At 33.3% G+C, this 24088-nt stretch overlaps 1 protein-coding gene across 2 annotated transcripts in view; it reads left to right on the forward strand.

Annotated features, from left to right (window-relative positions):
* The window catches only part of RPS6KA6 (ribosomal protein S6 kinase A6), a 136460-nt gene that overhangs the window by 17008 nt on the left and 95364 nt on the right, over nt 1–24088 (forward strand). For both annotated transcript variants that reach the window (XM_059385145.1, XM_059385146.1), the window contains exons 2-5: nt 644–760; nt 10795–10876; nt 11544–11624; nt 13062–13141. In XM_059385145.1, the coding sequence (XP_059241128.1) occupies nt 644–760; nt 10795–10876; nt 11544–11624; nt 13062–13141 (360 nt within the window). The remainder of the gene's footprint in view (nt 1–643; nt 761–10794; nt 10877–11543; nt 11625–13061; nt 13142–24088) is intronic.

Raw genomic sequence — 24088 nt, forward strand, 5'->3', positions numbered from 1 at the left:
CTGCCTACTTGTGATTTCTCTCTGTCAAATAAATAAATAAAATCTTTAAAAAAAAATAAAAAAACATGGGGCGCCTGGGTGGCTCAGTGGGTTAAGCCGCTGCCTTCCGCTCAGGTCATGATCTCAGGGTCCTGGGATCGAGTCCCACATCGGGCTCTCTGCTCAGCAGGGAGCCTGCTTCCTTCTCTCTCTCTCTCTCTGCCTGCCTCTCAGTGTACTTGTAATTTCTGTCAAATAAATAAATAAAATCTTTAAAAAAAAATAAATAAATAAAATAAAAAAAAATAAAAAAACAAAAACAAAAAAAAAGAACTCCATGCCCAAGTGACTGGGCCAATCAAGCACCCCTCCAGGTAGGGTACAACTGTTGTTGATGTTTGTCTTCTGTCACTACCTAGTTGGACAGGAAACCTGAAGCAGAGATTTTATGTGCTTCTATTTATATGCACTTATATAATAGGGGTGATGGTATATCTCTATGTGTTAGAAAATAGGGAAGTGAATTTACCAGTAGCCCATAAAACTGTGTTAAGGTGAAAGGGTTGGATGGTCAGTTAATTTCTGGTATGATTTTGGTTCTAAATATGGCTAATCATTAGATGTTGCAACTGGATTTGAGTGTTATGTGGATTTCTTTTTACAGGATGAAGGAGTTGTTAAAGAAATCCCTATCACTCATCATGTTAAGGAAGGTTATGAGAAGGCAGATCCTGCGCAGTTTGAGTTGCTCAAGGTTCTTGGCCAGGGATCCTTTGGAAAGGTAATAAATGGTTTATTCCACATTTTTTTTCTCTTCTTAACATTTAACCAAAAAATGTACTCAGACAGAAATTTGGAAAATATGCCATTTCTGAATTTGTCAAGGATACACACAGAGGTAACTCTCTAACTTTACTCCTTTTATTTCTGTTGTGCTTTAGTCACATGTCTTTATACTTGTCTGTTATAACCAGCGTTTGCCAGCACTGTGGGCTTACTCATTTCTTCCAGACAAAGTACAGCATGCTATTTATTAGCTGCCTAGGTCAGCATAGTTTGATTTAAAAAAAAAAAATCCTCCTTGTTTCTCTGTTCATATGCTGGCATGATCACAGCTCGCTTTTTCCTAGTGATTTTGTCTCTGTTCCTTAGCTCTATCACAAAAGTCAGAATGTATGTACCGACTCACATATGAGTGCGTGCATTCACCTATCCTCGCTTAAATCAGTGTGTATATACATTACAGCAGGGGCAGGTACTGGGTGACATATGGATGACGTGAAGCTCCTGCCTTCAAGGAGCTTAAATTTCAAGGGAGAGAGCAAAATTGAGAAAGATTAACCCTGAAATCATTATTAAAACTGTTTATTAAGTGCTTACTGGCTGGCATATGATTCTCAGAGGTGTGTAGGTCTAGCTCTTGACTTTGTACAGCTAGCATCTAAGACATGAAAGTTGCTGACTTTGTACAGCTAGCATCTAAGACATGAAAGTTGCTGCACACACACAATCGTGAACAGCCCTTAAGAAAACAAAAACAACAACTTGAGGGGAGAGAGATAAGGGGAAACTGTTCATTTGAGGGTGGCTGAGATTTAGTGTCAAAGGGGAAAAACAGGGCAACTGAACAGTGATTATTATGATCTGAATCATTTTAAAAGAAAGATGTTCATTGAACACCCAGTATGTGCACCGCATTTGTTAAAGCAGTATTAGTGAATATAAAATTGACATTAATTGTCTTAAGGTAGTGTGATATCTATGTGGTACAGAATGTAACATATGAAATAGAAATGTTTTCAGGACACAAAAAAGACAAATGAGGGTAGATTATGGTTTGATAGTAAATTGATTTGGAAGATATTTGAAGACTAGGAGGTAAGACCTGAATACTTGTACTGGGGAGAGTAAAACTAGAAGGAGCTTTTAACACATTGTGTGTGTGGGGTCTGTTTATAGAACTGACTTGTAGAGTAGACATGTACATTTGTCATACCTATATATTTTGTTAATTTCTAAAAGTACAATATTCTCTTAATTATTTTACATTGTATTTTTATGATGTTAGTTTTAGAGGAGCAGAGATGAGGTTCTTTTATATCCCAAATGTGTAAATGCTTAAATATCAACTTTAAAATTTCACCAGGCAAATATTTCAAGCCATTGAAAGTAATTGTTTTTTTTTATTTGATGTGCATATTCATATGTATATCTATTTATATCCAGCTTTCTCCAGAAAAGATTTAAGTTTTCGATAGATGAATACCAAATAAAATAAGATTGAAAATAAGTGGAGAAGATGATTCCAGCAGGAAAGATTAGATGAAGCCAGTGATATAATCTTGTCATTTACAAGTGCATGACATAAAAGCCTGTAAGTCTTCTAGAAGTAGGACTAAAATGAAGACTTAAAATTTCTGGACGCTATTATAAGGAAGTTGATACTTTTCTTTTTTTAAGATTTTATTTATTTATTTGATGGAGAGAGATCACAAGTAGGCAGAGAGGCAGGCAGAGAGAGAAGAGGAAGCAGGTTTCCCACTGAGCAGAGAGCCTGATGCGGGGCTCGATCCCAGGACCCCGGGATCGTGATCTGAGCTGAAGGCAGAGGCTTTAACCCACTGAGCCACCCAGGCGCCCCGAAGTTGATACTTTTAATTACATGATTATTACAGTATCTTCAAAGTTGTAAACAGATCTAACAGACCAGCAATTTTTTTTCTCCTGGGGTTTCATAAAGAGAATACAATGTAACATAATGTAATGTCTTTAGTAACATCTTCACATTAAATATAGCAACATGTGAACAAGTTGTCAATGTAGTCCTTAAATTCAGGAAATACTCAGCTTTGTGCAGGAACTTCAGTTTAACAGGGATATCACAGAAGCCTTTTTAAAATTTGTAATACTTAAATACAAATTGATGATCTTCATGCAGTTCATCAACCAAAGAAATATTAAGGAGGTGGCTCATTTTATTTTCCCCTAGGATGTGAACCTACCTGTTTGTCAGTATTACATCATTTGCATGGGCATTGGATGGATGTGTCTTGTTATATGCTGAACGTATGCAGGAATTTGGCTAAGGCTGCAAATCAGAGAAGTGTAGGAGAAATTCCAAGACACTTTGGGCTCCAGCCTTATTTAGTTGTCTGCAAAAGTTCCATTGTTAAAATATAATAAATGGAATTTTGGCCTATATAAAGCCTTGCAATTACATATCTTTATAGCATATTTAATGGTGGAAAAATACTACTAGAATATTTTTAAATTGTATTTTAAAGAAGTTTGCATTATCATCATGAAATAAGCATGTAAAATTCTGAACACACTGAGTATAATGCTATTAATGATCATTAATGTATGAATTGAAATGTAGTATGCCAAACAGCTTACTTTTTAAAATATATTATTTCTTTTTTATTAATATTTTTATTTTTTATAAACATATAATGTATTATTAGCCCCAGGGGTGCAGGTCTGTGAATCGCCAGGTTCACACACTTCACAGCACTCACTATAGCACATAACCCTCCCCAATGTCCATAATTATATTATTTCTTTATTTGACAGAGAGAAACCTAGTGAGAGAGGGAACACAAGCAGGGAGAGTGGGAGAGGGAGAAGCATGGTTCCCAGTACCAAGCAGTGAGCCTGATAAGGGGTTCGATCCCAGCACCCTGGGATCATGACCTGAGCCAAAGGCAGACGCTTAACAACTGAGCCACCCAGGTGCCCCTGAACAGCTTACATTAATTATTTTAAAACACAATCAAATAAGAGAAATGAAAACACACCTGAAATTGTCAGACTAACTTTTCTTGTATTTCTCATTCAAGTAATATTTATACAAACATACCTTTTAACATTCAGGATTATATATATATATATATATATAATTACTGATGTGATAATACAGTATGAGACTTAAATGTGAATTTTTTAAAATATTTATTTATTTGAGAGAGAGCACATTCACAGGCATGGAAGTTGGGGGAAGGGCAGAGGGAGAGAATTTCAGACTTTCTACTGAGTTCACCACCCATGAGATCATGACCTGAGCTGAAATCAGGAGTCAGATGCTCAACTTCTTGAGCCACCCAGCTGCCCCTAAAAATGAATTTTTAAAAATATTAAACCCTTGCCCTCTTGAGTAATTTTCAAGAGATTGTTTTAAAAATATGTTTACATCTTAAAATTTTTTACAGTTTTTTTCTCTTCAATCAATGTTAAAGCTGCGTGATCTTTAAGTTCACATGTACAAATATTACTGAGTGCTTCTTAGTGGAAAATATAAAATTCCATATGACCAAAAGAGGTATATTGGAATAACTCACTCACTCATTTCTTTTCTAAACTCTTTCCAAGAACTGGATTAGTGTGACTGAAAAGAAATCTCTGATCAGGATAGGTATGTTTTTTGATACAGTAGTTTGAAGCCATGCGACTTTTTCTAGTTGATCATGAGAAGAGAGCAGAGTGAGAGGACATTGTCTTATGCTAATTCAGTCCATCTAAGATCTGAAAAGAACAAATCAGGTGATAGACAAATAAACAGTTCTTTCTCTAGACTAGAAATAATGATTTCCGTTAGATGCCATATTAGGATGCTAGTAGTGAGTGTTAGAAGAGCTAGGGAAAAAGTGACTGCTTTGTGCAAGCAAGTGTCTTCCGGAACGTCTGGACCATTTTTTTTTTTTCTTTATTGATTCTTCTTTTTGCCCACTATATATTTCATTCTATTCAAGCCTACCAAGGGCTATGTTTCAGAACAGTAGTTCTCAATGTGTGGTCTATCTACTCCTGAGCATCCATAAGACACTTCAGGGGGTCATTAAGGTCAAAAATATTTTATAGTAGTACTAAGATACTATTTGTTAAACTTCTGGCGCCTTGGCACAACCAAAGCAGTGACTACAAATTATGTCAGTAGTCATTGTATTCACTACTGTGCAGTTTTAAAAAAATGCAAGTTTTACTTCAAAATGTCCTTGATCTTTGGTTAGGTTTATTCCCAGGTATCTTATGGTTCTTGGTGCTATAGTAAATGGAGTCGATTCTCTAATTTCCCTTTCTATATTTTCATTTTTAGTGTATAAGAAATCAACTGATTTCAGTTCATTGATTTTGCATCCTGCCATGTTACTGAATTGCTCTATGAGTTCTATTAATTTGGGGGAGGAATCTTTTGGGTTTTCCATATAAAGTATTGTGTCATCTATGAGGAGAGAGAGTGAATACCTTTTATTTGAATACCTTTTATTCAAATAAATACCTTTTATTTGAATACCTTTTATTTTTTTTTTTTTTTGTTGTTGTCTGATTGTTGTTGCTAGGACTTCTAATACTATGTTGAATAGCAGTGGTGATAGTGGACAGCCCTGCTGTGTTCCTGACCTTAGGGGAAAAGCAAAAAACTAGCTTTGGAAAATTTTTGACACTGAATTTGACATCTTAGTACTCAAAAAACTTTTCTGATGAGATCACTACTGTTCAGCATTTGGAAGATTTGCATAACTCAGTGAGGCAGTGTTTTTGAGATGACTAACACATGATATCAAATTAGGTAGTACAAAATCCATTCAAGGTGTAAGGTAGACCAATAGACTATTATATAACAGAATATGGACAGTTAATTGATAAGGTGTCAAATTCTGTATTGAAACTAACCTATAAACACACACACACATATGTGTGTATATATATATATATATATATATATATATACACACACACATAATATTCCATTGTGTATATATATGTGTGCTTACGTGTGTGTGTACCAATTTTTTTTTTTTTTTTTTTTTGCATCTAGGATTAGGGTTTGGTTTAGGGCCAGGGTAAGGGTTAGGTTTAGGGCCAGGGTGAAGTTATGTGCTTATTACCCTGCAGTTCAAAGACCTCTCCAGAGAGATAAGTTTAGGGTTAATGTTAGGGTACATTTAGGGTTAGGGGTTAGGGTTAGTGTTTGGGTTAGGATTAGGTCTTCACTTAGAATAACACTCTCTGCCTTGATCCATGTCTTTGCAAATGGCAATGTTTCATTTTTTTATGACTGAGTAATATCCTATTGTATGTATGTACCAAATCTTATATTTCCTCAGATCAATGATTAGGGTTCAGTTTAGGACTAGTGTAAGGGCTAGGATTAGTGTTAGGGTTAGGGTGAGGAGATGTGCCTCTCATCCTGCAGTTCAGAGACCTCGCCAAGTGATCCATTTAGGATTAGAGTTAGGGTTGGGAGTTAGTGGTTACCAGTTAGGAGTTAGGGATAGGATTTGGGCTAGAGTTAGGTTTAGAGCTAGTGTTAGGGTTAGGATGAGGCTATGTCCCTCCTATCCTGCAGTTCAGGAACCTCTCCAGAGTTTACGTTTAGGTTTAGTATCAGATTAGAGGTAGAATTTAGTAGTTATTGGTAAGTGTTGAGTTATGTATAGGGACACGGTTAAGGTTAGGGTGAGGGCATCCTGTAGTTCAGAGACCTCTCCAGAGAATAACCTTAAACTTATTTTGGTGTGAGAATAAACATGGCCACAATCCACAGAGCTGAGGTCATGAGGGGACTTGTTCTAAGTACTCTTTAAGTGGAAATTCAGTTGGTCATTCTGTTTTTGTTGCTTTTGGGTCCTTTTACCTCAAGTTTTTTATTTAAATTCCTGTCAGTTAACATACAGTGTGATATCAGTTTCTGGTGTAGAATTTACTGATTCAGACTTACATACAAAATCCTGTGCTCCACACAACAAATGCCATTCTTAATCCCCATCACCTTTTAACCCATTCCCCTGCCCACCTCGCCTCTCATAATCAGTGCTTTTTTCTGTTACTTTAGAGTCTGTTTCTTGGTTTTTCTTTTTTTTATTCCTTCTATGTCTATTTGTTTTGTTTCTTAAATTCTACTTATGAGTGAAGTCATATGGTATTTTTATTTCTCTGATTTATTTTGCTTAGCATAATACTTTCTAGCTTTAGCCACATCATTCGAAATGGCCAGATTTCATTTGGTTTTATGGCTGAGTAATAATCCCTTGTATGTATATACTACCTCTTCTTTATCCATTCTTCAGTTGATGGACATTTGGGATCTTTCCATAATTTGGCTGTTGTTGATAGTGCTGCTATAAATATTGGGGTGCATGTATCAATTCAAATCAGTACTTTTGTATCCTTTAGGTAAATGCCTATTACTGCAATTGCTGGATCATTCTATTTTTAATTTTTACTGGTGGTTCTATTTTTAAGTTTTTGGTGAACCTCCATACTCTTATTTCAGAATGGGTGTACCAGTTTGCATTCCCACCAACAGAGGGTTCCCCTTTCTCCAAATCCTTGCCAACATCTGTTGTTTCCTGTGTTGTTAATTTTAGCCATTCTTATGTGTGAGGCGGGATCTCATCATAGTTTTGATTTGTATTTCCCTGATGATGAGTGATGTTGAACATTTTTTCATATGTCTGTTGGCCTTCTGGATGTGTTCTTTGGAAAAATGTTTATCCATGTTTTCTGCCCATTTCTCCACTGGATTATTTCTTTCTTAGGTGTTTTTTTTTTTTTTTAAGTTTGTTATATACTTTGGATACAATCCCTTGCAAATGTCTTCTCCATGTCATATGTTACCTTTTAGTTTTGTTGATTTTTTCCCTTCACTATGCAGAAGCTTTTTGTTTTGATGAAGTCTCAACAGTTTATTTTTGCTTTTGTTTCCCTTGCCTCAGGAGTCATATCTAGTAAGAAGTTGCTATGACTTTCAAAGAGGTTATTGCCCTTCTCTAGGATTTTGATGGTTTCCTGTCTCATATTTAGGTCTTTCATCCGTTTTGAATTTATTTTTTGTATGGTGTAAGATAAGGGCCCAGTTTCATTCTTTTGCATGCTACTCTCCAATTTTCCTAATACCATTTTTTGAAGACACTGTCTTTTTTCCATTGGATATTCCTTCCTGATTCATGGAAGATTTATTGGTCATAGAGTTGTTGGTTCATTTCTGGATTTTCTGTTTTGTTCTGTTGATCTATGTGTCTGTTTTTGTCCCAGTACCATACAGTCTTGATCACTACAGCTTTGTAATGTAACTTGAGAAAGTCTGGATTTGTGATGCCTCTAGCTTTGCTTTCCTTTTTCAAGATTGCTTTGCCTATTCAGGGTCTTTTGTAGTTCCATACAAATTTTAGGACTATTTGTTCTAACTTTGTGAAAAATGTTGGTGATATTCGATAAAGATCGCATTAGATGTGTAGATTGCTTTGGGTAATACAGAACATTTAAAAAATATTTCTTCTTACAATCCATGAGCATGAAATGCTTTTCCCTTTTATTGTGTCCTCTTCAATTTTTTCATCAGTGTTTCATACTTTTTAGAGTAGAGATCTTTACCTCTTTTGTTAAGTTTATTCCTAGGTATCTTATGGTTTTTGTGCAATTGTAAAGGGGATTGATTCCTTGATTTCTCTTTCTGCTTCATCATTATTGGTGTGGAGATATGCAACAGTTTTCCATATGTTGATTTTGTATCCTATGACTCTACTGAACTTGTTTATCTAGTAGTTTTTTGGTGGAGCTTTTAGATTTTCTATATAGAGTATCAAGTCATCTGCAAGTAGTGAAAGTTTGATTTTTTTGCTGATTTGGATGCCTTTTTATTTCTTTGTGTTGTCTGATTGTTGTGGCCAGGACTTCCAATACTAAATTAAATAACAGTGGTGAGAGTGGACAACTCTGTCTTGTTCCTGGCGGTAGAGGAAAGTTCTCAGATTTTTCCCCATTAAGGATAATATTAACTGTTGATTTTTCATATATGACCTTTATGGTTTTGAGGTATGTTCCTTCTAATCCTACTTTGTTGGGGGTTTTATCATGAATGGATATTGTACTTCATCAAATGCTTTTTTCGCATCTCTTGAAATGATCATGTTGTTTTTAACCTTTTTTTAAAATTAATCATTGTTAAGTAATCTCTGCACCCAATGTGGGGCATAAATTTACCACCCTAAAATCAAGAGTCACATGTTCTACCAACTGAGCAAGACAGGTACTCCTGATTTTTTTAACCTGTTGTGGATTCGTTTTACTAGTATTTTAGTGCGAATTTTTACATCTGTGTTTATCTGCGATATTGGCCTGTATGGATTTTTAGTGATGTCTTTATCTGGTTTTGGTATCAGGGTAATGTGGGCCTCATAGAATGAATTTAGAAGTTTTCCTTCCTTTTCTATTTTTTGGAATAGTTTGAGAGGCATATATATTAACTTGTCTTTAAATATTTATTAGAATTCGCCTATGAAGCCATCTGGTCCTGGACTTTGGGTTGCTGGGATTTTTTTGATTACTGATTCAATTTCATTGTTGGTAATCGATCTGTTCAAATTTTCTATTTCTTCTTGATTCAGTTTTTTTTTGTTGTTGTTCTAGGAATTTATCCCTTTCTTCCAGATTGTCTAATTTGTTTGCATAGTTTACCATAATAATCTGTTACAATTGTTTATATTTCTGTGGTAGTGGTTGTTATTTCTCCTCTATCATTTGTGATTTTTTTTTTTTTAATTTGGGCTCTTTTTCTTCTCTTTTTTATAAGTCTGGCTAGAGGTTTATCAATTTTAATAATTTTTTTCAAAGAAGAAGCTCCTGGTTTCATTGATCTGTTGTATTATTTTTTTTTTGTTGTTTAATTTCTATATCTTTTATTTCAAAGTAGTGAGCAACTTTTACTAACTTTTTTTTTTTTTTTTTTTTTTTTAAAGATTTTATTTATTTATTTGACAGAGAGAAATCACAAGTAGGCAGAGAGGCAGGCAGAGAGAGAGAGGGAAGCAGGCTCCCTGCTGAGCAGAGTGCCCGATGCGGGACTTGATCCCAGGACCCTGAGATCATGACCTGAGCCGAAGGCAGCGGCTTAACCCACTGAGCCACCCAGGCGCCCAACTTTTACTAACTTTTAAGAATGAAACATCCCGGGGCACCTGGGTGGCTCAATGGGTTAAAGCCTCTGCCTTCAGCTCTGGTCATGATCTCAGGGTCCTGGGATCAAGCCCCATATCAAGCTCTCTGCTCAGTGGGGAGCTACTTCCCTTCCTCTCTCTCTGTGGGTCTCTCTGCCTACTTGTGATCTCTGTCTGTCGAATAAATAAAATCTTTAAAAAAAAAAAAAGAATGAAACCCCTTTACTAATAAAAATCTCCTATAAAATTTTAATCCATTTATATTTATTTTCATGACTGAGGCTTTTTAAAAACTGTTTTTAATGAGCCATAATCTTAGTTTGAATATATGAGGTAATATTACTCAAGTTTGCTCAATAATCTTAAAGAGTTTAATTTGTTTATTGTGATAATTTGCCATCTTGATTCTTCAACCTGGCAGACAGACCTAATTGCCTCTGATTTCTTATTAGAACATAAAATACCGGTAACTTCTAAAATGGACCAGTAAGGAAGTAGAAATGAAGGTATAAAATTAACAGTCATTATATTTCTTTGGTCTTTAAAGGTAACAAAAAGATGCTTGGGTCTTCAAAGTAGTTCTCTTAGATCAAATTGCCTTTCATTATGTTGCTTATCTCATACAACACAAACTTCTTAAAGTCAGGATCATGTCATCTACTTTAAAAATTTTCTTTCCTACAGTAGTATGTATGGTAGTGTGATTTAGTAAATGAATGAAAATGAGCAAACATTAACCAAGAGTGTAATTTATAAAAGAAAGGTATATATTTATAAAATTAGAGAAAATGCATGGACTTACATATATGTGTGTGCTAATGTGTATGGCAAGAATGTCTTCAAATATGAATTTTACTTTAAAAAAAAATTTCTCTGTTAGGTTTTTCTTGTTCGGAAGAAGACCGGTCCTGATGCTGGGCAGCTCTATGCAATGAAGGTGTTAAAAAAGGCTTCTTTAAAAGGTAGAAAATTACAAAACTTATTAAAATAGAATTTGATAAAGCTTGTTTTAAGAAATGTGCTTTGTATTGCTTGTATAAGTTGAGTAGACTTAGTTTCCTTTAAACATTAGTAAGTGTTACAATTTTCTAGCCTGCAAGTGATATTTCTATGTTTGATATTTGCATATGCTCTAATTTAGTGAGACTGTACCCCGGCAAAAATTTAGTTGTATAAAACGTCACACATTTTATTTAACATAAAGTGAACTTATTTTAATAAGCTATATACTTTTATTTTAAGATTCTTATTTTTTTCTGTTCCATCTGTGTTGATTTTGAATATTGAAAAAACACAAGCACCTGGGTACACTTACATACACCATCTTCTAGGCTGTCATAGAAATAACACTGTGCTCAGTTTTAATCAGTAAACTCATTTGAACAATTGGAGACCAATACATAATAAACACATATTAGCCAAATATATGTTTATGTCACTTCAATCCATCTAGATCTAAACAATTTGTTGGCTTTCTGAGAATATGGTAATTACTGTCTTGGAATATATAGATTGCATATTTAAACACAATGTTATATTTTCACATTTTTGTGGGGTGAATTATTGATGAGATCTCTACTGAAATATTATATAGAAGAGTAATATATTCTACCCTTCTATGATTTTTAGTCCGAGACAGAGTTCGGACAAAGATGGAAAGGGATATACTGGTGGAAGTAAATCATCCATTTATTGTCAAATTACACTATGGTATGTAATTTTTTAAAAATTTATAGAATTAGAGAATTAAGATTTCCTTTCAAACAATAATATAACAGAGAATAAATACTTCAGAATGATTTAATATACTCAATTATATAAAATATATTTATCTGAAATAAGAATAAGAATCAGTATCCAATTTTGAATTGTGTTTTCTGTACCTATTGGTTAATTTGTCTAAGGTATTAAGATAGTATCTTCTGGTTACTTGTCTGGTAGTATTTCTTGACTCTGCTAGTCTGTACCTTTAATGATCTGATGTTTGGATATGTTCCTATTACATGTTCATAATGAGCATATTAATTTATTTCCTAGCTTTTGAAGAGGACCATGTGGTTATATTAGTCCATTTGATTTATTCTTTCTTATATTTGGGGGAAGAGGAATACCAATAAGAAGCAGTAAATGTAATGGAAAGAGCATGCGTTTGGAGTCAGACAGCTCAGAGTTTGAATCATGGTTCCATTGATAATTTAATACATGCATGAGATTGTGAAGTGTGGCCTTCCTGGAGAATTCAAAGGTATACACATGATTAAATCACTGATCTATTCTATGATGTCATGTTAAGTTTTCAGTATTTAAAAAAGTAGCAGCTATTGACTTTATTCTTAGGAAATTTTGAAAAATAATGCACTGAAATATGTACTAAATTATTTGTATAAAAAATCTTAAAAAAATGTCTACCCATTATTCTTTCACTCCTTGTTACCCAAAATGGAAAGTAGTAGTATCTAATGTCCCACTTCCTTGAATCACCAGGATGGCATTACATTCATCAGAAAATACCAATTGTGTGCAAAATACTCCATTGAATGCAATAGGCTCTAGAGGTGAAACAGTCTCTGACTCAAAAAAACTTCTAATCTATTGAAACACAGACATGTAAACAAATTAATTGTGCAAATCAAAATGGAGTGAGTGCCATAAGAGAGACATAAATTTAAAAAAATGAAATCTCAAAAGTAGTAGCAAGTAATTCTTACAGAGAAGAGGGTAAGGATGTTATGAAATGTGAAAAGAGAGAAATCCTTTAATAGAGGAAAGCTTGATGGAGGAGGTGGCATTTTTCTTGAACTTGAAAGAATTAGTAGATTTTCAGTAGGTAGGGAGGTGGAGTTCTGGCAGTTAGCAGTAGAGCATGATGCTCCATAAATCAGGACGATGGTGGTGGTAGAAGTTTCTGAGGAACCACATGGAAAGTTGATTATGTTCTAGGAAGGGATTTACAGCTATTTCAATACCAAATTCAAATTTGAGATAATATTATCCAATAACATTGGACCATATGAATAAATGGTTAATTCCTTTATAATATTTATTGATAAAACTCTAAACATATATATTAATTAAAAATTATACTAAGGTTGTTAAGCCTTTAAGATTCTGTTAATGTTCTGTTACTACATCCTAATTTGTAATTAGCCTTTCAGACTGAAGGGAAGCTGTATTTAATACTGGATTTTCTCAGGGGAGGAGATGTCTTCACAAGATTATCCAAAGAGGTGGGTATCTGTTTGTAAATTTTTACCATATTTTTATTGAAAAAAAACCTAAGAAAAATCATTTGTGTTCTACCAATTAATTTTTTCTATAGAAATTTTAAATAATTATTGTTAGTTTCACTGCATACTCTTTTGTTGATGTGGCAGTTAATGGCATTTTCTGTCTGCCTATCATTTAGACTATCTGAGTGTGTTACTCATTATACCTTTAGGCACAAGATCAGAGTAAATAACTGGATCAAGTAGATGGGGCAAACCTAGGATTTTGGCTACTCAAGCTACCAGAATTCTTCTGGGAGCAGTGTTCAATGTATTCTAAAACAGCTTTATGAAGGTATTAATTGACATACAGTGGATTGCACATTTTAGAGTACATACTTTGATAAAATTTGACATTTGGATATACCTGTGAAACTGTCATCACAATCAAGATAGTAAGATTATCCATCACCCCCAGCCATTTCCTGTGCACCTTTGTAATGCCTCCCTTCTGCCCTGCCCCTACTGAATCTGCTTTCTGTGATTATTGAATTTATATTTTCTAGGACTTTATATAAATGGAATCATATAGTATCCATTTTCTGTATAGCTTATTTAACTCAGAATAATTATTTTGAGATTTAGCCATGGTGTTGTATGAATCAGTGGTTAATTCACTTTTATTGCTGAACAGTATTCCACTGTATGGATACAGTGCCATTTGTTTATGCATTAACTTACTGATGGGTATTTGGGTTGTTTGTAGTCTTTGGGTATTACTAATAGAGCTGCTACAAAAACTCATGCACGAATGATTGTATGGACATATGTTTTCATTTTCATGGTTATGTTTTCATTTTTGATGATTAGATACCTAGGAGTATAATGACTGGGCTATTTCGTATGTGTATGTTTTTAAACTTATTTTATTGTTTTCTAAGGTAGGATTGTAATTTTTACATTCCCAGCAGCCACGTGTGAGAGTTTTAGTTGCTCTACATCCTTGCCAACCCTTAATATGGTCAGTAGTCTTGTTATGATTTGGGGCATAATTGTGTAGCTGCACCTATTGTGGTTTTGAATTGCATAATCCGAATGACTAATGATGTTGAGCATCTTCTCATGCACTTATTCAGCATCTGTCTTTGATAAAAATATTTGTTTAAATCTTTGGCTCATTTTGTATTAAGTTGTATGCTTTCTGAGTTTTGAAAGTATACATTTTGGATGGTAAGTCCTTTCTCATATATGTTGCTTGCAAATGTTTTCTTCTGGTCTGTGGTTTGTCTTTTTGTTCTCTTTAATACTGCCTTTCAAAAGCAGTTCTTGATTTTGATGAATTCCAAATTATTTTTTTTTCTTTTATGAATTTGTTGTCCTATATAAAGAATATTTGCCTAATCTCAGGTCACATAGATTTTCTATGTTTTTTTTAGACATTTTTAAAATTTTGCATTTAAGTTTATAATCCATTTTGAGTTTATTTTAGTGTATGGTGACAGGTATGTGTTGAAGTCCTTTTCTTTCTTTCTGTCTTTCTTTCTTCTTTTCCATATACATATCCCAGTGTGCTAACATGGTGATTAAGTCTATGCTTTCTTCATTGAATCACCTTGCATTTTTGTTGCTTACCAATTGACCATGGATGTGAAGGTCTATTTCTGGACATTCTGTTTTGTTCATTGATCTATTTGTTTATCTCTATTTCACTGCTACTTGATTTCTTAATTACCGTACCCTTATAATATGTCTTAAAGTAAGTTAGTGCAAATCCTTGAGCTTTGCTCTTCTTTTTCAAAGTTGTTTTGCCTCTTCTGGGTCCTTTGTATTTCCATATCAATTTTAAAATCAGCGTTTCACTTTCTATAAAAAAGCTTGCTGGTATTTTCATTGGCATTGCATTGAATCTATAGGTTAATTTGCAGATAATTGCCATTTTCACAACACTGAGTCATCAATCCTTGAATGTGACTTTTTTCTCCAGTTTTTGAGTCTCCTTTAATCTCTCTCAGCAATGTCTGGTCTGTATAGGTCTTGCACATTTTTTATCAGATTTATCTCTAAGTATTTCCTTTTATAAAATGACATTGTAAATGGAATTGCTTTCTTTAAGTTCATTTTCAAGTTGGATGAAAATACAGTTGGTTTTTTTTTCATATTGTATTTGTCTCCCACAATTTAACTTATTTATTACACCTAATAGTGTTTTTAGTAGATTCCATAGAATTTTCTATTTATAACCTACTAACAAGGAATTTTTGCTTTTTTTTCTTTATGAAAATAATTTTTTTCTTTTATTTGTCCTTGTTGCAGTGGTTTGACTCTCCAGTCTCCAGACCTTCTTGCCTTATTTCTTTTAGTTATTTCTAATCACAGGGGGGAATAACATCATTTTAGCATAAATTACAAAGTTCAGTATAGGTCTTTTTACATGTTCTTTATCAGGTTGTGCAAGTTCTCTTCGGTTGCTAGTTTATTTCATTTTTATCAGGTATGTACATTAGGTTTGTAATATTCTTTTAGTGTAATTATTGAGATATTATGTTTTTTCTTCTTTAATCTTTTCACAGGTGAATTACATTGATTTATTGTCAAATGTTGAAGCAGTCTTGATTATGGATGAATCCCCCAAGTAGACATAGGGTATTATCTTTTTTACATATTGGTGGAAGATATTTCCTAAATTTTTTTCAGATTTTTATATTTATTTTTATGAGGGATATTTGACTTTAGATTTCTTATATATTTTATGTCTAGTTTTAATGCCAGAACAATTCTGGTTTTATAGAATGAGTGTTTTCTCCTGTTGAGTTTTCTAGAAGAATTCATTGAGAATTCACCAGTGAAGCTATCTGGGCCTGAAGTTTTTTAATAGTGAGGTGTTTTGACTACAATTTCAATTTATTTAAGAGACTTGTAGGTATGTAGTTTATCTTTCTTTTTTGAGTGAACTTTGTTATCTTGTGTCTTTTAAGGAATTTAATGTATTAACAAATTTATCAAATTCATTGACATGAAATTGTTCATAATAGTCCCTTAATTATCCTTTTTATAGCAGTAGAAACATTATTGATATTTGTATCATTCCTGATGTTGGTATTTTGTATCTTTTCTCTTTTTTATCTTGCTTAGCTTTGCTTGAGGTTTATTAATTTCTCTTATTTTTTCTCAAAACCAACTGACTCTTGGTTTTATTGATTTTTTTTCTATTGTTGTTTCCATTTTTATTTCATTGTTATCCACTTTCATTTGTATTACTTCATTTTTTCTGCTTACTTTATGTTTCACTAACTTTTCTGGTTTTTAAAATGGAAGCTGAAATTATTGATTTGAGACCTTTCATCTTTCCTAACATGGATGTATAGTGTTATAACTATCCTTCTAAATACTGTTTTAGCATTATCCCATAAATTTTGATATATGTTTTAATTTTCCCTCAGGTCTGCATACTCTAATTTCCAGATAACTTTCTCTTATTGATTTCTAATTTAATTTCATTGAATTTAATTTAATTTCATAAACCATAGTTTATATTACTTGAATTCCCTTAAATTCACTTATAATTATTTTATGATCCAGAATATAATGTACCTTAGTAAATATTCCATGTGTGCTTGAGAGGAATATGTATTTTGATTTTGCATGGTGGAAGGTTCTATAAATGCCAATTAGATTGTTGGCTGACAGTAATATTAAGTCAACTACATTCTTCCTAAGTTTTTGCCTACATATTCTGTAAACTTTTGAGATATAGAAATTTAAACCTTTGATTATAATTATGGATTTATCTATTTTTTCTTGAATTTATTTTAATTTTTGCTTCATGTAATTCAAAGTTCTGTTAAGTGTGCAAAGTATTAAGATTTTCATTTATCCTTGATAAATTAACCTGTTTTTATTACAAGATGACTTATTTTAACACTGCTAATGTTCTTTGCTTTGAAATCTTCTTTGATATTAATACAATCATCCAAGCTTTTTTATTGGTTTACCCTGATATATTGTTTTTCATGTTTTCATTTAACCTGTTTCTGTCTTCATATTTAATGTGCAATACTTGAGGCGGTACTTAAGGACAACATAATTGTCCTTGCTTTTTATCCAATCTGAAAATCTGTGCCTTTTAATTTGGGTATTAGACCTGTTACATTTAATATTGATATGGCTGGGTTTAAATCTCCAATTTTGCTGTTTGTGTGGGTTGGTTTTTTTTTGTCCCATCTCTTCTTTACTTTGTTCCTCTTTTTCTGCATTATTTTTAATTGATATATAATCGATGTACAACTTTATGTTAGTTTTAGGTGTATAATAAAATGATTTGATACTTCTATACACTGAAAATTGATCACCACAGTAAATCTAATTACTACCTGTCACCACAAAAAGTTACAAGATTTTTTTTTCTTGTGATGAGAAATTTTAACATCTATTCTTGTGGCATCTGTAAATATACACTGCAGTACTATTGACTAGTCACGATGCTGCATGCCACATACCCATGACCTATTCATGTATCACAACTGAAGTTTGTACCTACTAACCCCTGCATTTCCCCCACCCATCAACCATCCTCCCCTAGGCAGCCACCACTATGTTCTCCATATCCATGACTTTTATTTGTTTGTTTCATTTTTTAGATTACATATATAAGTGAGATAATATGGTATTTGTCTATGACTTATTTCACTTAGCATAACACATTCAGGGGCCAACCATTTTGTTACAAAAGACAAGATTTCCTTCTTTTATACGGCTAAATAATATTCCACTGTGTGTGTGTGTGTGTGTGTATTTGTATGCTGTATCTTCTTAATCCATTCATACATCAGTGGTCACATGATTTACATATATGGCCATTGTAAATAATGCTGCAGTGAACATAACAGGTTAGTGTTTCTGTTTCCCTTGCATAAATATCTAGTCCTAGAATTGCTAAATCATATGATACTTCTAATTTTAATTTTTTTAGGAAACTTCGTATACTGGTTTGCATACTAGCTCTACCAATTTACTGTACTACCAGTAGTGCTTGTGTTCCATTTTCTCCACATCCTCCTCAAGACTTACTATTTCTTGTCTTTTTGATGATAGGCTTTCTAATAGATGTGAAGTGATAACTCACCGTGGGTTTGATTTTTATTTCCCTGATGATTAGTGATATCTCCTTTGAAAATATGTCTACTCAGATCCTCTGCTCTTTTTTTTTTTAATTGAATTGTTCGATTGTTTTTGGTGATGAGTTGCAGGATTTCTTTATATATTTTGGATAGGAATACCTTATCAGATATGTGACTTGAAAATGTTTTCTTCCATTTAGTACATTGCCTTTTCATTCCATGGATGTTTTTCTTTTCTTTTTAGTTTGATGTGGTCCCACTTGTTTATTTTTATTTTTGTTACCTTTGCTTTCAGATCAGTTAAAAAATCAAGACTGTCAAGTAATTTACTTCCTAAGTTTTCTTCCAGGAGTTTTATGGTTTCAGGTCCTATATTTAACTCTTTGATCCATTTTGAGTTAATTTTTGTGTATGGTAAAGGATAATTGTATAGTTCCATTCTTTTCATGTGGCTGTCCAGTTTACCCAATTCCACTTTTTTTTCCAATTCCATTTATTAAAGAGACTATTTCACCCCTTGTGTTTACTTATGTCCTTTGTCATAAAATAATTGACTGTATATGTGTGGGTTAATTTCTGGGCCTTTAGTTCTGTTCTGTTGAGGTATATGTCTGTGTTTATGCCAATATCATACTGTTTTGATTAGTATAGCTTTGTAATATAGTTTCAAATCAAGGGGCTTGATGACTACAACTTTTATTTTTTTCTTTTTCAAGACTGGTTTGGCTATTTGGGGTCTTTTATGATTCCAAACAGATTTTAGAATTGTCCGTTCTATATTTTTTGAATAATGCCACTGGAATTTTGGTAGGGATTGCATTGAATTTGTACATTTTTTGATAATATGGACATTTTAACAATATTAATTCTTCCAGTCCGTAAGTTTGGAATATTTTTCCATGTATTTATGTCTTTTACAGTTATTTTCATCAGCATTTTATGGTTTGTATAGATTTTTCACTTCTTTGGTTAAGTTTATAGCTAGATATTTTATTCTTTTTTAATTCTAATTTTTTTATTATGTTCAATTAGGCAACATATAATACATCTTTCATTTTTGATGTAGTGTTCAGTGATTCGTTAGTTTCATATATAATGTAAATGGATACTTTTCTTAATTTCTGTTTCTGATAGTTCATTATTAGTTTATAAAAATGCAAATCCATGTTGATTTTGTTCCTTGCAAGGTTACTGACTTTGTTGATTAGTTCTAACAGTTTTTTTTTTAATGGAGCTGTCTGTGTTTTCTATATACAAAATGATGGTGTCTGCAAATAGTGACAGTTTTACTTCTTCCCAATTTAGATGCCTTTTTATTTCTTTTTCTTGCCTGATTGCTCTGCTTGGATTTCTAATACCTGTGTGGAATAAAAGTGGAGATAGTGGACATTCTTATCTTATTCTTGATCTTAGAAAGCTTTTCATTGTTAAGTATGATGTTAGCTGTGGACTTACTATGTTGAGGTATGCTCCCTATACACCGACATTTTTGAGATGTTTCACCTAAATGGATGTTGAATTTTGTCATGCTTTTTGTGCATCTAGTGACGTGATCATATAATTTTTATCTTTTACACAGTTAATATGAGGTATCATGTTGTTTGATTTGTGGAAGTGGAATCTTTGTTATATCCCTGTAATAAATCCCACTCCATCATGAGATATACTAATTTTAATGAATTTTTTAATTTGTTTACCAATATTTTGTTGAGAATTTTTGTATCTATGTTTATCAGGGATATCTGTTTTTCTTTTGCTTCCTTTTGGTTTCTTAGTGTCTTTGTATGATTTTGTTACCAGGATAATGCTGACAGCATGAAATGACTTTGGAAACTTTGCCTACACTTCAATATTTTGGAAATAGTTCTAGGATAGGTATTATCTCTCTTTAAATGTTTTGTAGAACATCACCTGTCAAGGTATCTGGCTTTGTTTGTTGAGAATTTTTTTTAATTAATTTATTTTTTTCAGCGTAACAGTATTCATTGTTTTCGTACCACACCCAGTGTTCCATGCAATCCGTGCCCTCTTTAATACCCACCACCTGATTCCCCCAACCTTCCATCCCCCGCCCCTTCATAACCCTCAGGTTGTTTTTCAGAGTCCATAGTCTCTCATGGTTCACCTCTCCTTCCAATTTCCCTCAACTCCCTTCTCCTGAGAATAATTTTTTTTAATATATAAATGAAAGTTTTATTTTTACAAATTGGTTTGTTCCGATTTTTTCTTTCTTCTTGATCTAGGCTTAGATTATGAAAGGATTCCAGAAGTTTACCATTTCTTCTAGGTAGTCTAATCTCTTGGCTTATAATTATTCATAGCAGCCTTTTATAATGTTCCATATTTCTGTGTTAACAGTTGTAATATCTCCTTCATTTCCTTTTTTGTTTTTGTTTTTTGTTCTGTTTCTGTTCTTGTATTTTTTATTTTATTGTGTTCAAATTCAATTAATTAATATGTAATATATCATTAGTTTCAAAGCTAGAGTTCAGTAATTCATCAGTTGAATGTAATATCCAGTGCTCATTATATTCACATGCCCTCCTTAATGTCAACCACCCAGTTACCCCTTCCCCCTACTCACACGCCCTCCAGAAAACCTCAGTTTGTTTCCTATAATTGAGTCCTCAGGCTTTTTCTCCCTCTCTAATTTAATATTATTTAATTTTCCCTCCTTTCCACTGTGATCCTCTGTTTTGCTCTATAAATTCCACATATGAGTGTAATTGTATGAAAATTGTCTTTCTCTGATTTTTTTGCTTAGCATAATACCCTCTAGTTTGTATCCTTTCAGTAAATACCTAGTAGTGCAATTTTTAATTATTTGAGGATTCTTCATGCTGTTTCCAGAGTGGCTGTACTAGCTTCCTTTCCAATAGCAGTGTAATAGGATTCCCCTTTCTCTTACATCCTCGCTAATGTCTGTAATGACAGACTTGTTAATTTTAGCCATGCTACCCAGTGTGAGGTGGTATCCCATTGTGGTTTTGATTTATAGTTCCCTGAAGCCATGTAATGTGGAGCATTGTTTTCATGTGTCTGTTGGCCATTTGTATGTCTTCTCTGGAGAAATGTCTGTTCATGTCAGTTGTCCATTTCTTGACAGGATTATTTGTTTTTCTGGGTGTTGAGTTTGTAAGTTCTTTTACATCTCAGATACTTGCCTGTTATTTGAGGAGATATTTCAAGTATCTTCTCCCATTCTGTAGTTTGTCTTTTGATTTAGTCAACTGTTTCCTTCACTGTGCAAAAGCTTTTTATCTTGATGAAGACCCAACAATTCATTTTTGCTTGTTTCCCTAGCCTTTGGAGATGTGTCTAGCAAGAAGTTGTTGTGGCCAAGGTCAAAGAGATTGCTGCCTGTGTTCTCCTCTAGGATCATGATAGATTCCTGTCTCACATTTAGGTCTTTTATGCATTTTGAGTTTATTTTTCTGTATGGTATAAGATAATGGGCCAGTCTCATTCTTCAATGTGTGGCTATCCAGTTTTCCCAGCACCATTTGTTGAAGAGAATGTCTTTTTTCCATTGGATATTCTTTCCTGTTTTGTCAAAGATCAGTTAACTATAGGGGGCACCTGGGTGGCTCAGTGGGTTAAGTTTCTGCCTTCAGCTCAGGTCACGATCTCAGGGTCCTGGGATCAAGCCCTGCATCGGGCTCTCTGCTCTGCAAGGGAGCCTGCTTCCTCCTCTCTCTTTTCTTGCCTCTCTGCCTACTTGTGATCTCTCTCTCTCTCTGTCAAATAAATAAATAAATAAAATCTTCAAAAAAAAAAAGATTAGTTAATTATAGAGTTGAGGGACCATTTCTGTGTTCTCTATTCTGTTCCATTGATCTATGTGTCTGTTTTTGTTCCAGTACAATACTCTCTTGATGACTGGAGCTTTGTAATATAGCTTGATGTCTGACATTGTGATGCCACCAGCTTTGGTTTTCTTTTTCAACATTCCTTTGGCTGTTCGGGGTGTTTTCCTGTTTCATACAAATTGTAGCATTATTTGTTCCAGCTCTGTGAAAAATGTAGATTTCTTAAATTTAAATTCAATTAGCCAGCATATAGTACATCATTACTTTCAGATATAGTGTTCAATAATTCATCAGTTGCATATAACACCCAGTGCTCATCACATTGTGTGCCGTTTTTAATGCCTATCACCTAGCTTGTAGATGGTATTTTGATAGGGTTTGAACTGAATGTGTAGATTGCTCTAGGTAGCATAGACATTTTAAAAATATTTGTTCTTCCTATCCATGAGCATGGAATGTTTTTACATTTCTTTGTGTTTTCCTCAATTTCTTTCACAAGTATTCCGTATTTTTCAGAATATGGATTCTTTACTTCTTTGGTTAGATTTATTCCCAAGTATCATATGGTGTTTGGTACAATTGTAAATAGGATCAATTCATTGATTTCTATTTTTTGTCTCATTGTTATTGTGTAACAATGCAATTAATTCCTTGCATTGATTTTATGTCCTACCACTTTTATGACTTCCCATGTGAGATATAGCAATTTTTATGTTGACTTCTGAGTGTTCCACATAGAGTATCATGTCATCTGGGAATAGTGAAATTTTGACTTCTTTGCCACTATGGATGATGACTTTTATGATATTGAGGTATTTTCCTTCTATCCCTACACTGTGGAGAGTTTTAATCAAGAAAGGATGCTGTATTTCATCAAATGCTATTTCTGAATCAACTGAGAGTATCACATAACTCTTGTCCTTTCTTTTATTAATGTAATGTGTCATGTTGATTGATTTGTGAATGTGAATAAATAAATGCAAAATTTCTTTTTGTTAAGTCTGACAAGGGGGTTAGCGGTCTTACTAATTCTTTCAAATAACCAGCTCCTAGTTTCATTGATCTGTTCTACAGTTCTCACTGTTGAATCAAATGATCAATCAAATCTCATTGATTTTTACTCTAATCTTTATTGTTTATTTCCTCTGGCTTGGTTTGGTGTATTTTTCCAACTCCTTAAATATGGTAGTAGCTTGTGTATTTGAAACCTTTCTTGTTTCTTGAGAAAGGCCTGTATTTCTCTATACTTCCCTCTTAGGACCACCTTTGCTGCCTCCCAAAGGTCCTGAACTCTTGTGTTTTCATTTTTGTTTGCTTCCATGAATTTTTTAAAATTTTCTTTAGTTTCCTTGTTGACTTATTCATTGTTTTGGTGTTGCTTTTAACTTCCATGTATTTGTGTTCCTTCCAAATTTTATCTTGTGATCGAGTTCAAGTTTTAAAGCATTGTGGTCTGAAAATATGTAGGGAATAATCCCAGACTTTTAAAGGTACTGGTTGAGTACTGATTTGTGACCAAATATGTAATCTGTTCTGGAGAATGTCCCATGTGCATTTGAGAAGAATGTGTATTCTGTTACTTTAGGACAAAATGCTCCAAATATATCTGTGACGTCCATCTGGTCCAGTGTGTTATTTAAAGCCTTTTTTCCTTATTGGTCTTCTGCTTAGATGATCTGTGTTATGGTGAGTGGAGTGTTAAAGTCCCCTACTATTATTGTATTATTATCAATGTTTTTTTTAAATTTTGTTAATTGGTTTATATAATTGGCTGCTTCTAAGTTAGGGGCATAAATATTTAGAATTGTTAGAACTTCTTCTTGTATCAAACCTTTAATTATTATATAGTATCCCTCTTCAGCTCTTATTATAGTCTCTGATTTATTTTTAATTTTTTAATTTTTTTTAATTTTTTTATTTTTTATAAACATATATTTTTATCCCCAGGGGTACAGGTCTGTGAATCACCAGGTTTACACACTTCACAGCACTCACCAAAGCACATACCCTCCCCAATGTCCATAATCCCACCCCCCCCCACC

The sequence above is a fragment of the Mustela nigripes genome, chromosome X, assembly GCF_022355385.1.
Source record: "Mustela nigripes isolate SB6536 chromosome X, MUSNIG.SB6536, whole genome shotgun sequence".
Classification (NCBI taxonomy): domain Eukaryota; kingdom Metazoa; phylum Chordata; class Mammalia; order Carnivora; family Mustelidae; genus Mustela; species Mustela nigripes.